At 47.6% G+C, this 14,911-nt stretch overlaps 1 protein-coding gene and 1 long non-coding RNA gene across 2 annotated transcripts in view; both read right to left on the reverse strand.

Annotated features, from left to right (window-relative positions):
• Positions 1–222: 222 nt before the first annotated feature.
• On the reverse strand, positions 223–1,618 carry LOC118676582. The gene is made up of 3 exons (XR_004974158.1): positions 1,469–1,618; positions 512–700; positions 223–325 (listed from the first exon to the last, which is right to left on the reverse strand). It is a non-coding gene; the product is annotated as an uncharacterized LOC118676582 (long non-coding RNA).
• Positions 1,619–2,552: 934 nt separating this feature from the next.
• Positions 2,553–14,911, reverse strand: part of LOC118675069 (CUB and sushi domain-containing protein 2-like) — a 38,240-nt gene continuing 25,881 nt past the window's right edge. Inside the window, exons 3-4 of the mRNA XM_036347214.1 lie at positions 13,137–13,331; positions 2,553–2,731 (exon numbers count right to left, since the gene is read on the reverse strand). Coding sequence (XP_036203107.1) covers positions 2,553–2,731; positions 13,137–13,331 — 374 coding nt within the window. The remainder of the gene's footprint in view (positions 2,732–13,136; positions 13,332–14,911) is intronic.

A 14,911-nucleotide genomic window follows, 5' to 3' on the forward strand; every position in this document is an offset into this window, starting at 1 on the left:
TCTTAAAAACACTTATTTTAAAACATTCTGTTTGTGAGTTCTGTGATCGAAGAGAAAGGTTCTGGGATCTTTCTTATTGGTGAGAAAAACTCAGCCTAAGCCCAGAGGTCACTCTGTAGGGAGGTCCTTACTGTGGTCACTCTGACCCGGGAATGTGGGGTCCTGACTGTGTCATATCCCAATACTGCAATGGCCCGAGAACACTCACCCTTGCCATGCGATGTTTCGATCATCCAGGTGCAGTTCAAGTTGTTGGGGTAAAAGTCGGGGAACCCTGGTGACAAGATGGTCCCGCTGGAGCCTTGAATGAAGCCACCGCAGAGGGCTACAGGAGTGAAGAGGGCAGTGAAAGACTGGACTGGCTCAAGGAGCTCCCCCCAATCCTCTGGGAATCTGCCCCCCATCTCCTTTCAAACCCACAACCCTCACTGATGGTGGGAGAGTCAGTGCCCCCTGGTTTTTCGTGAAAGGAAAGGAACCTGCTACGTTAATGCCCGATAATGTGTCTCACCTTCACAGCTGGGCAGGGCCCGGCTCCACTGGAAGTTGGGCTCACACTCCAGGGGCTCCCCATCACTTAATGTGTAGCCCGAGTCGCAGCTGAAAGTCACCAGAGCGCCCACATAGAAGTCATTTCCGTGACGCTGCCCATTTACGGGGATCCCCGGATCCAGACAGTGGTCAGACTGCAGGGTTATAGCTGGAAAAGAGAGCCCACAGCTGGAAAAGACAGCTCACCATCCCCACAGAGGGACCCCAGCTGACTCAGACAGGGAGGGAGAGAGGAGAGACCCCGCTTCACAGCAGGCTTAAGTTACCATTCACCCACTCATCAAATGTACTGTCAATATCTGCCAAGAGAATATGTGACAACTGATCAGAGCAAACAAGTTGGCTGGATCGATCATTCATTCATTCATTCATTCATTCAAAAAGCATAGGTTGAGTGTCTGCTAAGGCTTTGCAACAAGGATATAAACTCGAGTAAGAAAATGACCCTGTCCTAATGGCTCTCGGCCATACTTCCTACAGTGGCCTGTAGAACTGAACTGACATCAGTCTCTCTAAATCGAGGCACCAGCAATGAATGTAGAAAGTGGTGAGGAAAGGTCAGCAAGTGGGAGATGCCAGCTCACTTTAACCTCACGGTCTGCAAACACTCGGTCCCTAACATGGTGCCCCCCAATTGTCTGCACATGAAAGAGGCCTTGCTGTGTGCCCACAAGGAACGGTGTGCAGGCCGTCAGCTTTCATTGCTTCTGAGGGTTCAACTCTTTCTAAAAGCTCTTTAGCGAGAAACGTTCATTCTCTCTAAAGGCTGAGCTCTGAGAGATGCTGAGAGCAAGGGAGGGTCTCCTGAGGAGCACAGCCTTGAGAATGCCCTGGGATGGGGCCAAGAGGGGAGACTACTGGTCCTGGGCCTTTCACCCACCCGGGCAAACCCTGCCATCTGCCCGCTGAAACTCACTCTCATAGCGGAGCTGGAAGCCGATGTCCGAGTGACTCTTATCGGTGGAGAAGAGGAGGTAGAGGTAGTTGCTGGTGCTGATGAGGAACTGGGGGACCTGGGTCCCATGGTAAACCCCGATCAAGGGCGCGGAGTATGTTCGTCCATCTCGCACTTCCAGAGTATCATAATTCACCTCGGTTTTAAATCTGCCGCAGACGGAGATGAGGACTTCGTGAGAAACCCGAGGCTTATTAATGTGCAGATGACAAAAGGCCCTGTCTGACCCAGGGCTTTAGAACAATCAGATTTTGGCAGGCTGGGATATTTTAATATGATTTGCACACCTTCACCAGTGATGTGGAGGCCTTCTCTACCGTATGTAAGTCCTCCTCCTCCCACAGTGGACACAGCTCTCTCACTCCTCTCTGTGGCCTGGGCTGTCTCCCATCCTGAGGCCTAGAGGCACAAGGACTAGCCTCAGGGGGGTTAGAATGTTCCAGGCCAGGTCAGCCGATACAGGCCAAGGCCAAACCTTCTCTGTAGGCTGTTTCTATATGGTCTGAGAGCAAAGAATGCTTTTTACCTTTATAAAGGGGTATATTTTTTAAAAAGCAAAGTGTATGTGATAGATATCCACAAGAGCCCACAAAACCTAAAATATTTACATCTGGTCCTTCACAGAAAAGTTTTCGGACTGCTCTGTGTGCATATTAGGGTGGCTTCTCTCCCCACTTAAGGGACATAACCTGGTGGGAGCTGGACGTGGGGACAGGGTAGGATTAGGGTCAGAGGTCAGGAAGGCCGCCTTTCCACCCTAGAAATTTCAGGGTTATGCTCCGTAGATGCTAATGCCTCCTTCCACATCTCATGGCATCTATCTGCCCACTCTCTCTCCTCTGACACCCCCAGCCTTCTCCTCACCCCTCAAGTCATGGTCCCTTAAACAGCACAAACCCCACTCCTGGGGCCAAGGCCAAGGGCAAAGCCAGCACTGTGTACCCCACCCAGGGCAGCCTGTTCGTGTTCTCTGACTTGCTGACAGTGCAGCATCAGGGCTGGTCCCCACTCACCCCAGGTGCCCTCCCACGCCACTCGATGGAGATCACCTCTCACCCCTCCCCTGAGGCTCTGGTTGCAAGCACCTGTCGAAGGTGATTTTGATGGGGTAGCCAGGCTGGGCTTCGATCACCCAGGCGCAGCTCAGGGCATCCTTGTAGAAGCCAGGCCAGCCTGGGGACAGGATGGTGCCACTCGGCGAAGTCAGATGACCACCGCAGGGAGCTGGAGGACAGAAGGGAGAGAAGCAGCTTTCTTGGGGGGACAAATGAACAAAGAAACAAAAGCCCTCTCTATAAAACGTATCCGCATACAAGTATTGTTTTTGTGTCTATGAAAAACTATGTAAACTATATAAACTGTGAGCTTCGTTTACCAGGACCGTATGGGTATGTACGTTTGCATCATTTGGAGTTTTATTAAAGACCGGAGGGGAGGAATGAAAAGGACCCTTCAAACAAAGTCCTTGCCATTCTAGAAGGGCTGAGTACAGCTAGCACTTGGGTCACACTGGTCTTTGCTTTGTTCCTCGCTTGGCTGCCAGGCCTGTGGCAGAGGCTGAGACCCGCCTGCCCTCCCGGCCACCCCCACACCCAGTACCTGGCGCTCTGGCGCTGAAGAGTGGGCAGAGCCCGCTGCTTGGAGCGCCAGCAGGACCTACTCCACTGTGAGCTCCGTGAGGGCAGGGACCCTATCATTACCTTACACGACTCAGGATCCCCAGCATTTAGCCCAGAGCTTGGCACAGTTGTCCCTCTCTGCTAAAATTCAGCGAGTATCTCTTCGATCAATCAATAAATGGATGGAAGGATAAATGAATGCCATCCATGTCGATGGTCTAGGTATACCTTCTGATCTTCCCAAGCTTGTAATCACTGTCCCTTGGTCTTTCTGCCCATTCTTCCCTCTCCTCAGCTTCCCATTCTCACCCACACCTTTGCCATCATTCTTGCCTTTTCCTGCAACCAGACCCTGGGCCCCCAGGGTGGTCATGAGCGCTCTTTCAGTCCTCCTCCTTCAGGCATATGGTCGTTATGTTGCTATCGAAGTGATGCTAGGCCACGTGACTACGGAAGTGACCTGTGTCCTGTTCATGTGGAAACTTGATCTGTGACGTTTCCTGCCTCGGTGATTGTGGAACAAGAGTGGACGTCCTGTCAAGGCCTGTAAGTGACTCTGAGGAGCAGAGCCGCTGATGACCGTGTCATCAGGTTCTACATGCAGTCTCAGAGAGATACAAACTCCTGTGTTTAAGCCACTGAGGTCTGGGGGGTGCTTGTGAACACCGTCTAATCCTGACTAAACTCCTGTGTTTAAGCCACTGAGGTCTGGGGGCTGCTTGTGAACACAGTCTAATCCTGACTAATACACCTCCCTCCCCACCCCCAGGGCCGCTGCTCCTGTCACCACCACTGCCATGGACTGAGAGCCCACTCGTGCTGGGCGTTTAGCTTCACATCAATAATCATGTTCAGTCTTCACAAGACACAGACCCTGTGAGGGGCTTCTATTATTTTCTCCATCTTACAGCTAAGAGTGCTGACGCTAACGGAGGCTAGGTTGCTAGTCCTGGTTAGCAAGTTAGCGCCTGCACTCAGCCCTGGAAAACGGCATAAACCCAGAGATCTCAAGCTGAGCAGCCTCCCAGTGTTAAAGGAGCCCTGCTTCCTTGGCATTTCCTTGCTATGGGGCTACCAGGTGCCAGAGGCCCTGAACAAGACCGGGAAGGGAACACAGCTACAGAGCACTTCTATCTCTGCAAGTTTTTGTGGATTCCCCCAGGCAACCAGTTTCATAAGATACAGCCAAACGCAGCACACCGTTCCTCTCTTAATTCTATAAACTTCTTGGCAATATCTAAATTAACTGCCAAGCATTCTTAATAGAAAGTTATAATGGGAAATTTAATTAACAAAAAAATAAACAATATAATAATGGTGATGATAACAGTAGACAACTCATACTGAGACATGACATTGACTTCTTTATTATCTCCATTTCACAGAGGAGAAAACTAAGGCTAAATAGGCTAAGAGATTAGATCGAGAGCTAATGAAGTTATAGCTGAGATTTAACCTCAAGATTCATCTCCAAATTCCCCTGCAGCGTATAACAGTTCTACAACCACGGCCGACAGTAATGAGCTCATGGCTACTGAGAGCTTACACGTGCCAGGCTTATGGATTATCCTTGTGACAACTGCAACACTAAAAGGCGGATACTGTTATTATCCTCATTTTATAGGCAGGGATTATTACCCGTTTTTAGTAAGCTGAGGCTTGGAGAAAACAGGTAATTGCATAGCACCTAGATCAAACGCAGAGTAAATTGCAAATGGGTATTACCACCTCCTGGATAAGCGTCGTTTTCGAATCCTGTCCATCCATCTCTCTGAAACTACTAAAGCTTTCCTCTATTTCTTCAATGGACACATGAGACCTAGCAGGTGGGAGAGGCATGCTCAGCGCTCTGTCCCTGGGTCCCCCTGCAGGGACTGAACCGCAGCAGATATAGGGACTCTCTCTTGGCTCCAACTCAATGCAGGCCCAGCCTCTTTGGTTGCTGTACCGTGATCTCCTCACTCACTTTCCAGGAAGCCAGAGATCACAGTCACTCACCTGCCTCAACTACTCTCCATTTAGTGCCTATTTATCAAGGAAATCCTCCCTAAAATCTCCAGTGAAGGAAACCCAAATCCCGCCTTTGGTTGTCAGTATTTTGTCTTTTTTCTCTGCTGCGTTATTTTATTACTTTGGCTGGGTTCATCTCTTCTCCTGCTCATGTGATGGCCCAATGACCCTTCTATTCATTCACTCCGTCACTCTCTCTAGCTCATCTTCATATTCCAGGGTGGCAGTAGCCAGGCAGGGAGGTGGGCAGGATTCCTAAACGCAATTCTCTTTAACATTTGAAAAGAGGCTCAACCTCAGTCTCACTAAGAAAATACACATTAAAACTACAATGAGAAATTATTTCTCATCAGGTGGGCAAAACCCAAAGTCTGAGGACATGTGAGCTGAGGGAAGGCAGGTATCCTAGGACTTAGCTGGTGGAAATTTATGAAGGGAAATTTGGTAACATCCAACAAAATTCAAATGCACTTACTCTATGATCTACAAATTCTATTTGCAGAACTCTATCCCTAATATATATCAGCAAAATATGAAATGACAAATATAGATATATAGAGATATCTCTATCTATCTATCTATCTATCTATCTATCTATCTATGGCTGTACAAGGCAGCACTATTTGTAATAGCAAAAAAATTGAAAACAGCCCAAATGTTGAGCAATGGGGAACTGAGTGAATGAATTGGGGTAAACAACAAAATGGACTATTTATGAAGCTATAACATAAGAATGAGGAATAGTCTATATAATGTCGAGGAGGGATCCCTAGAATATACTAGTATTATTAGGTATAAAAGCAAGGTAGATAAGTAAATACTAAGGGTATAGTATGATTCCATATCTAAGGGTGGGAGACACACACTTATTTACTCATATTAACAATCAATATTAGAGTAACCTAAAATCTCAACATTACCTATGAAAAAGGGAGTGAACAGGGTACAGAGGCCAGGGATATAAGCTAGACTCTCTCAAGTATATACCTTCTTCTAGGTTTAACTTTGGAACTTTGTAAATATTTTGCACAATTAAAAAGAAATAATGACATTTGATAAATCATGTCTCAAAACTAAAAAAAAAAAAACCAGAGAAAATAAATGAATACAATCCTATATCAGTTAGTAGCATTATCACACATGAAGAAAGGAGTGAAAAAATTAAAAACACTGTAATTTTGATAGCCCAACCCTAGTAGGATACAGGGAGAAAACCTGAAAGAAAACCAATGTAAACTATTTCCAGTACTGACACTGCTGTAGGTAGTACTGGCCTCACAGTTCTGAGACTCCTGGGTATGCACAGTGGGTGGGAAATAGTGCTGGTGGTGTAGGGAACTGGGGTTTTCAGCAAGAGAGAAAGGAAGTACAGACATGACACGACGAAGTTAAGTAAAAAGGAAAACGTGTTTGTACATTGGAAATGAAGTGAACCCACGATGCATTTTATCCTTAAAAATGATTTCTTAGCTCTGTTCATTGAAAAGACTTAGAAACAAGGACTTACTCAATAGTAAGAAGGAGTGCACAGTGTAGAGAGGCTAGGAATAGAAGCTAGAGCCCAGATTCTAAATATAATTTCCCACTTAAAAAACAACAACTAGGGCTCCTTGGAGAAACAGTTGGTCTAGGTCAGGGACAGAAAATGTCAAGATGAGGTCGGGCTAAATTTCAAAAGGTTCCCACTGGCCAATGGGACAATTTGAGAGTTGATTCAAGTAATAAAAGCAATGATTTAAGTATATAAAATACATTTAAATCCATTAGACTTTAATAATATGTAAAATGTTCAGCTTTTGAAGGTGTTAGGGAATCAACTCATTAATGTGAAAATAAGTAAATAAAGGAAAATAATTAAGTATTTCTCCTGCCTTTCCTTTAGGAGTTCTATCTTGGGGTAGCCACACACTTGATGCGGGCAAGTTTTCTGGACATATCCCAGCTTATAAAAGAGGAAGAAATGGTAGCCTGTTGCCAGCTTGCAATCCCTAGGCTATGATTGTTGATTACTCCTAACATCCCTAAAAGAGAGACAACCAGACATTATGTTTCTCCAATGGAAGCACAGAGCCCGGTCTATAAAATATTCTGGCCCCGATAACAGAACTAAATTTGATTAAGTTTCTAGATCTTACTGGCAATTAAAGGAAATATAAGATAGAGAGGATTATGTTAAACAACCTCCCAGGATGTAATAGCCAAAATTCACGGTGTACGAGACTCCTTAGGATAAATGATCTTGCTTCTTTAACAAAAAATTGCAAGTGCTGGAGGTGGACACCTATGGATTAAAGAAGACTTGAGACTCTAAGCCAATTGTAATGTGTAAACCTAACCAGGTGATTTGAAAAAAAATTATTATCAAGGAAAGGATTAAATAATCATGAAAATTTTATTGTATTAAGGGATTTTTTTTAAAGGTTCATTTTTTTAAAACATATTTTTATTGATTTCAGAGAGGAAGGGAGAGGGAGAGAGAGATAAAACATCAATGATTAGAGAGAATCATTGATTGGCTGCCTCCTGTACGCCCCACACTGGGGATCGAGCCCGCAACTTGGGCCTGTGCCCTGACCAGAATCGAACCATGACCTTTTGACTCATAGGTTGAACACTCAACCACTGAGCCATGCTGGCCAGACAGTGATTATTTTTTTTGAGATGATGGTATTGTGGTTATGTTTTAAAGAGTTCTTTTTATCTGTTAGGGATACACATTAAAATGTTGTGGATGAAATATTTTGCCTGAAATTCGCTTCACAATAACCCAGAGCAGGGTGGTGGTGGGTGGGAGTGTAAAACGAAACAAACTAGGCCGTGATCTTGTAATTGCTGAAGCTGTGTGATGGGTACACGGGGGTGGTCTGACTCTCTAACCACTGTGGTTCTTGGGAATGCCCACTCTGGCTACTTACTACACGTCCAGTGTGAATGACCAGTGGCAGTGGAAGCCTTTTCCTCTGCCTTCTACTCTGTTCAGCCCTGCTTCTCCACCACCCACCGGCACCCCTCACCATCCATCCTCCACCACTTTGTTGTAGAATGAAAGGAGAATAAACTCTGGCATCAGACAGACCTCACTTGGCGATTAAGGGATGGTTCTGGAATCAGAATATTTGGATTTGAAACCCGACTCTCCCGTTCACTCAGCTGTGTGATCTTGGGCAAGTTACTTAACCACTCTGTGCTTCAGTGTCCTCGTCTGTGAGGTGAGGATAATAGCAGCACCTAGCTCATAGGGTTGTCAGGAGGATTTGACAGGACAGTGTATGTAAAGCACTTGGCCTTGTGTTTAGCACATGCTAACTGCTCAATTGGTACTAGCTGGGTGATCTCGGGCAAGTCAGTTCCCCTCGCTGCCTTCCACAGTTCTGTTGTATAGAGTATAATAATACTTTTCTCACAAGAGCGGCAAGAAGACTGAATAACATAATGTTAGAAACTCCATAACTACCCTTACTTCTGCCTTGGAGGCCTAAATGAGCAAAACCATCACTCAGATTCTTCTCGGGCGAGTGGGGAGAACTCACCTTCTTTCTTTTTTTATAGAACTTCAACATTTTCTGATTGTAAAAGGAACACATTTGGTATACACATAGAGAAAAAATGTACCAGACTGTTTATACCAGACTGTTAAACTATTTTCCTCTGGAGAGTGAGATCGGGAAATGAGTGTTTTCACTTTGAACTTTATCGTACTTGTGTATTATTTAAACTTTTATAACCATGAAAATGGTTATAAATTTGCTTTAAAAATGAAAATACACACTCATTGTAGATTATTTATCTCCTGTTTCCCCCCCCATGTATTTCTTGTACACAACATTAAAAAAAAATCTAGCTTGAGTCTCTGCCTTTTAATCAGGAGTTTAATTACCTTTATGTCATGACTGATATGTTTGTCTCACTGCTGTTATTTTGTTCCATGCTGTCAATTTCTGATGCTTCCATGGGGGGGTTCTATCTTTGTCTTTTGCGACAGACAATATGTCTCCTTTTGTTATAATTTTCTACTGGGACATGGAAAGCAGAAAACCGGCTTTCCATCCTATTTGTGGATGATTTTAACTCTTGCATAAACAAGTTTGAAATTATACTCTCTCCAGTGATATAATTCAGGAAATACACAGTGACAGTGTAGCCAAGGGTTTGGATTCTGGCTTTGTCGCTTACAAGCTGGGAGAATCCTGGGCAAGTGACTCAACCTCTCTATGTCCAGTGGGGACCGTAACTAACCTACTTCCTAGACTGGTGCAAGGCTGAAGTGAGTAAGTAAGACACTCATCACAGTGGGACAGAATTCGCTGGCTTTTCTTTGAAAGATTAAGGAAAAGAGGAATGTGGGAGAAAGAACCAGACAGTCTTTGTAGATGCCTTCACTACCTGGAAGTCTTTCTTGGGAAATTTCTGATTGTTTTCCTTTATTTAATCCTCATCTGAGGACATGCTTGGAAGAGAAGAAGAGAGGGAGAGGGGAGGGAGGGAGAAGGAGAGAGAGAGAGAGAGAGAGAGGGAGGAGGGGGAGAGGGGGGGGAGAGAGGGGGGGGAGAGAGAGAGAGAGAGAGAGAGAGAGAGAGAGAGAGAGAGAGAGAGAGAAGGAAAGAGAGAAGGAGAGAGAAAGAGAACCATCAACCAGCTGCCTGCCCTATGCTCCCTGACTGGGGATCAAATTAGCAACCCAGGCATGTGCCCTGACCAGCAATGGAACTGGCAACCTTTTGGTGCACAGGAAGACACTCAGCCCACTGAGCCAATCTGGCTGGGCAGGAAGTTTCTGATTTAAACATATGGCTCCCTTATGTTCTCTAGATCCGGGGTCATCAAAACCCAGCCCAGGGGCCACATCCAGCCCATTTACTTGTGTTGTCTCAGGCTGTTTTCATATAACGGTGGCCAAGTTGCGTAGAGACCACATGCGAGGCTGTCTCTCGCTCTTCCTAGCTGGCCCTTTAAGAAAAGTTTGCTGATTTGCTGCTTTACATCAGTCAGATAATCACCCTTCTTTCTAAATTTATGAGAAGAAGCCTTTTTCTCCCTTGTCCCATTACAGCTTCTCAAAAACAAAGTGGCTCTTAGCATATATTAAAGATTTTTTAAAGTCCATTAGCTTCTGCATTTAATTGTCCACAAGGTGGGGATACTTAATCAAAAACAAAACTAGAAAATTGAAAAAGACGAAGATGCTGATTACAAAGCAGGGTTCTCCCAAGGATGGGACACAAGTGGGGAAAGGGGCCACGGAGGGGCCAGATTCCCAGGGGTCTCTACACCTGTTAGCTCTGGGATTGGCCACCCCAGGTGGCGTCTCTCACGTGCTGCTCTCCAGGCCCCTGAAAACCAGGGTGGCAGCAAAGGCCCCTCACTCTGAGAAAAGTGAGCAGGCTCTTCTTCCCGGGGCCATGTCAGGGTCTCTCTAACAGGCTGCCCTTTATTTTTGGCTGCCTACTGTCCCCCCAGAGACAGAATGAATGGAACAGCTTTAGTTCAAAATTAGGACTTTGCCTGTGAATAGTGAGCTGAAGATTCTCGCCTGCATCACGTGTGGTTTTGAGTCTCTCACTGCCTTCTCGAGGGCAGGGCAGTGGTTGAGGAGCACCTGATCCTGGAGAGCAGCAGTGGGGAGAAGAGGAGGATTCTGCAGTTACCACGTCCTGACACCTCTTCGGGGGGTCTAGCTTCACTGGGACTGAACCCCAGAGGCTCAGAGGCCTGGGGCCTAGGCTTCTGGCCCGGGAGTGGGGAGAATCTTGGTGAGAAGATAGGACCAAGGCCCACGGAATTGGTAAAGAAAAATTAATAGTGGTTAGACCAAGAGTTGTCTGGAATTAGGAGAAAGGAATTAGGAGAAAGGAGAGACCAGGGGAGCGAGAGACAGCAGGAAAATGTCCTGGACGAGATGACGAACATGAGGAAAACCAAAGACGTCAGAGGAGACCGACAAGCAGGACGGCGAAGGAGGGGCCGGCTGAGGAAAGGTGAGTGACCACCGACCGACAATCCCCAGCCCCCGGGCTCCGCATGGCTGCTTCACAGGGTCACCTGCTGCACCCGCAAACAATCCCATCAGACATGCATGATTATCGCGCTCTCCAACGAGGGAATTGCCTAATCGACCTGTTCCACAGCTGGGAGGAGGCAAGCCATGAGCTTCGAGTTGTTTCTCTGCTGCTAAAGCTCATGCAGTTCCCAAAACTGCTCATCTGCTGGGGAAAATGGCAGATGAGGTTGGGCGGACTTTGCTGTGGACTTTGGAGGGTGGAAGGTAGTCTGTTCATGTCATGATGGGGCGGGCACCTGGAGGATGGAAACGTACCACTAGACCCCTCACGTGGAGTGATACTCATCTAACGGGTCCGATGAAAAACTGGTTCAAATCAGGTTAAAATAATGCTCACAGCCAACACACATTAAACACTGCCTCTGCCAGGCACTTCTCCAAGAACAGTGCCTGCTCACGACAATCCTGTGAGGAGGTTCCCATTATTAACCACACTTTACAGATGGGGCAATTGAGGCACAGGGAGGTCAAGTCACCTGCTCAGGGTGACTCCACTGGTAAGCTGCAGGGCAGAAACAAAAGGTGGTCTGGTGAGAGTCAGGGCTCTGAAGGCCATTAAAGGGGCTCTAACCTAATTCAAAGGTCATTCATTCATTCAGTGACTCCTCAACCAGCACTGACTGAGCATCTAAGTGCCAAACAATGTTATCAGTTGTGGGAATATGAGGTCAAGGATGATTCCCTTACCTCACGGAGTTTACAAACCACTGATCACACAGCTAACACTTTTGAGGACTTACTTTATGCCAGAATCTGTCCTTTACATATGCATCTTATTATTATCACCACCACACTTTTTCAGCTGGAAAAACAGAGGCTCAGCGGGAAAAAGTGACCTGCCAGGATTGCAGCCCAGGCCCCTGACTCGAGAGCCCACAGACCCTCTTACACACACTGTGCTCTCTGTGGTCCCTCCCCTCCTCCTGCACCTGTCATCTCTGGATAGTGCTCCATCTGTCCCCACCCCCCCACCTCCCCCCACCCCCGCCCCCCACACACACCGCCATTTGTTCTCCTGTTTTTCCCACCTGCTGGTCGCTGTGCTCAGATTTGGGTTTGGGGACTGGGTATGTAGAGAGGTCTCTTAGGTCTGTACCTGCTGTCTATCAAGTGAGATGAGAGGAAGAAGTTTTCTGGCTCCCAAAGGAGAGAACCACAGCCCCTGCCTCCTGAGCACTGTCATCGCTCCCAAGGGCCTATGGGATACGCATGACTCATCCATTATCCACAAACATGGACGGAGGGCCCATTCTGTGCCAGGCACTGTGCTTGGTACACAGATTCAACACAATCCTGCCCTTGAGAAGCTTAACGTGTGTTTTAAAAACCTGCAGTTTGGTGGCACAGACAGTTGGTCTCTGAAATGGGGTAAAAACCTGCTCCGTGTGGCAAGGCAGGACTGAGGAGAAGCCACGGCAGCCCCTGTGCAGGCATCAAGCTGTGTTTCCTCTGGCCAGTCTGCCCTTCATCCCTGGAGACTGACCATGGGATAACAAGGCAGCATCTAGTGGGGCACAAAAGCCAGGCCTGGAGATGTCTTGGGCGTTGGGGAAATCAGCGTGTGCAAAAGAAAGAGTGGCAGCAGCTTGAAGATTCAAGAACTCACAGCATGGCCCACTCTGCTTCGGGGGATGGAGCATCCCTGGATGGGTCAGGACGCAGGGCTCCCACTGGCTGTGATTTCGAGAGTTCCCAGGTGAAAGAGGTGTTTTGATGTCTGGCAGTCTACAACCAGTGTTTTTCCAGTTTAAATTCTGGCTACCCATAAAACTTCTATGCACAGTGGTCCTCGGAGCCCCTGCCATTCCAGTGCGAGGGTGAGAGGGTGGCCCTGAGTCCAGGGAGAAGAGGAGGATGATACGGACATGCACCAGGTGGTTCAGGCCACGTGGCCCCCTCCTCAGCCTCTCTGCGCAGCCAGCCCCAGCCCACAGGCACGCACCTTCACACCGCAGCACGGCGCTGTTCCAGACCACGCTGCCCTCCTTCAGGATGCAGGTGATGGTCTCGGAGCCCTGCGTCCCAAGGAAGCCTTCGTCACACAGGAAGGAGATGGAACTGCCCAGCTGGAGGCTGTCTCCAAACCGCTTCCCGTTCACTGGAATGCCCGGGTCCGGGCACTCATTGTGCCGGAAGGCTGTGTAGATGGAGGACAAGGATGGGGTTAGGCAGAGCCGGTGTGCAGGGGGACCCCCCAAATCAGCTTCATTATTATGGTCAACCCTAGCCCTCCACCAGTCCCCCAAGAACCCACCATGCTGGAGGGAGAGCCAGGTCCCCAGAACCAGGGACTCCATGCCACATTGGGCATAAAGCAGGTGATTCTTAAACCTGGTCTCCTGCCTTCCCAGGCACCTAATCCAATTTCCTTCTAACGAGCATTTATAGACCAGGCAGTGGGCTAAGTATTTCTCACATTCACTCACTTATATCATATAATGATTCCACGAAGTAGATATTATCCCAGTTTGCAAATGAGGAAACTGAGACTTATGCAGATCTGTCTCCCCAATGTCAAATCCATTCCATGCTTCCCTAACTTCAGACAGTGATGGGATCACTCATGCAGCAGGTGCGCGGGGCTCTGAATCCTGTGACACTAATAGACACTAAGCATCATGAAGTAGGTGCCCTGGAATCAGCCCTGTCGGAACCCATTTCCCTCACTCCCTCGCCTCTGCCAGGCTCCCTCTTCCTCTCCCAGGAGACTGATAATGCAGGAAAGAGTCAGAGCACTTTTGCCTCTTGTTAGTTACATGGTCCTCGGAAACTTATGTAATCTTGCTGAGCCTGTGCTTCCTGACCTATAAAATGAGATCATACTTGACTTGCAGGATTATTCTTGGGCAGAAATGAAGGTTGATATGAAAGTGGAGAATATCTGCTATGGCTCCTGATAGAGTAGGTACTCCTTAAGCCCTATCCGGTTTGGCTCAGTGGATAGAGCATTGGCCTGCGGACTAAAGGGTCCCAGGTTCGATTCTGGTCAAGGGCATGTACCTTGGTTGCAGGCTCCTCCCCAGCCCAGGTCCTGGTTGGGGTATGTGCAGGAGGCAACCGGTCAATGTGTCTCTCTCACATTGATGTTTCTCTCTCTCTTCTCTCCCCCCTCCCACTCTCTCTGAAAATCAATGGAAAAAAATGGGTGAGGATTAAAAAAAAAAAAAAAAAGAGCCAGTGCCCTTCCTTCCTCCCGTTCCCCTCCTCCTCCTCCAAGCACACTCCCAGGCTTCCTCTGTCAGGGGTGCCACAGTTCTCGCACTCATGTCTCTGAAGCCACACCCTGTTTGCATCCCTGCTGTCTGAAGGATGGTGGTTTTGCAGTGGAGACGAGGCTCCATGGATGCACAGGCAAGTACCACTTTCAAAAACTCAATTTACAAATCTCTGAAATCCCCTAGTGATGGGAACACGTGCACAGTCAGAAACCGAACAGTCCACCCTGGTGGCTGCTGGATCTTACTGGAGGCAAGAGGCTGGAGACCTGGTGACCCTCCTACTGAAGGTGAGCTGGGGGGTCTGACATGGAGAGGAGAGTGCTGATCCTTTGCAGAGCCTCCACGAAGTCCCCACATCCTTCCCTCTGACATGCAAAGCCTAGGTCAGCATAGACTTCAGTCTCCCAACCTTTCTTTATTAGGAGCTATGACCATGGGGTTGCCCTGACATTTAGAAATAAGTGGTGCCTGAAGCTAGAAGCCCAGGCGTTAACCATCT

Source organism: Myotis myotis, unplaced genomic scaffold, assembly GCF_014108235.1.
Source record: "Myotis myotis isolate mMyoMyo1 unplaced genomic scaffold, mMyoMyo1.p scaffold_m19_p_2, whole genome shotgun sequence".
NCBI classification, from domain to species: Eukaryota; Metazoa; Chordata; class Mammalia; order Chiroptera; family Vespertilionidae; genus Myotis; species Myotis myotis.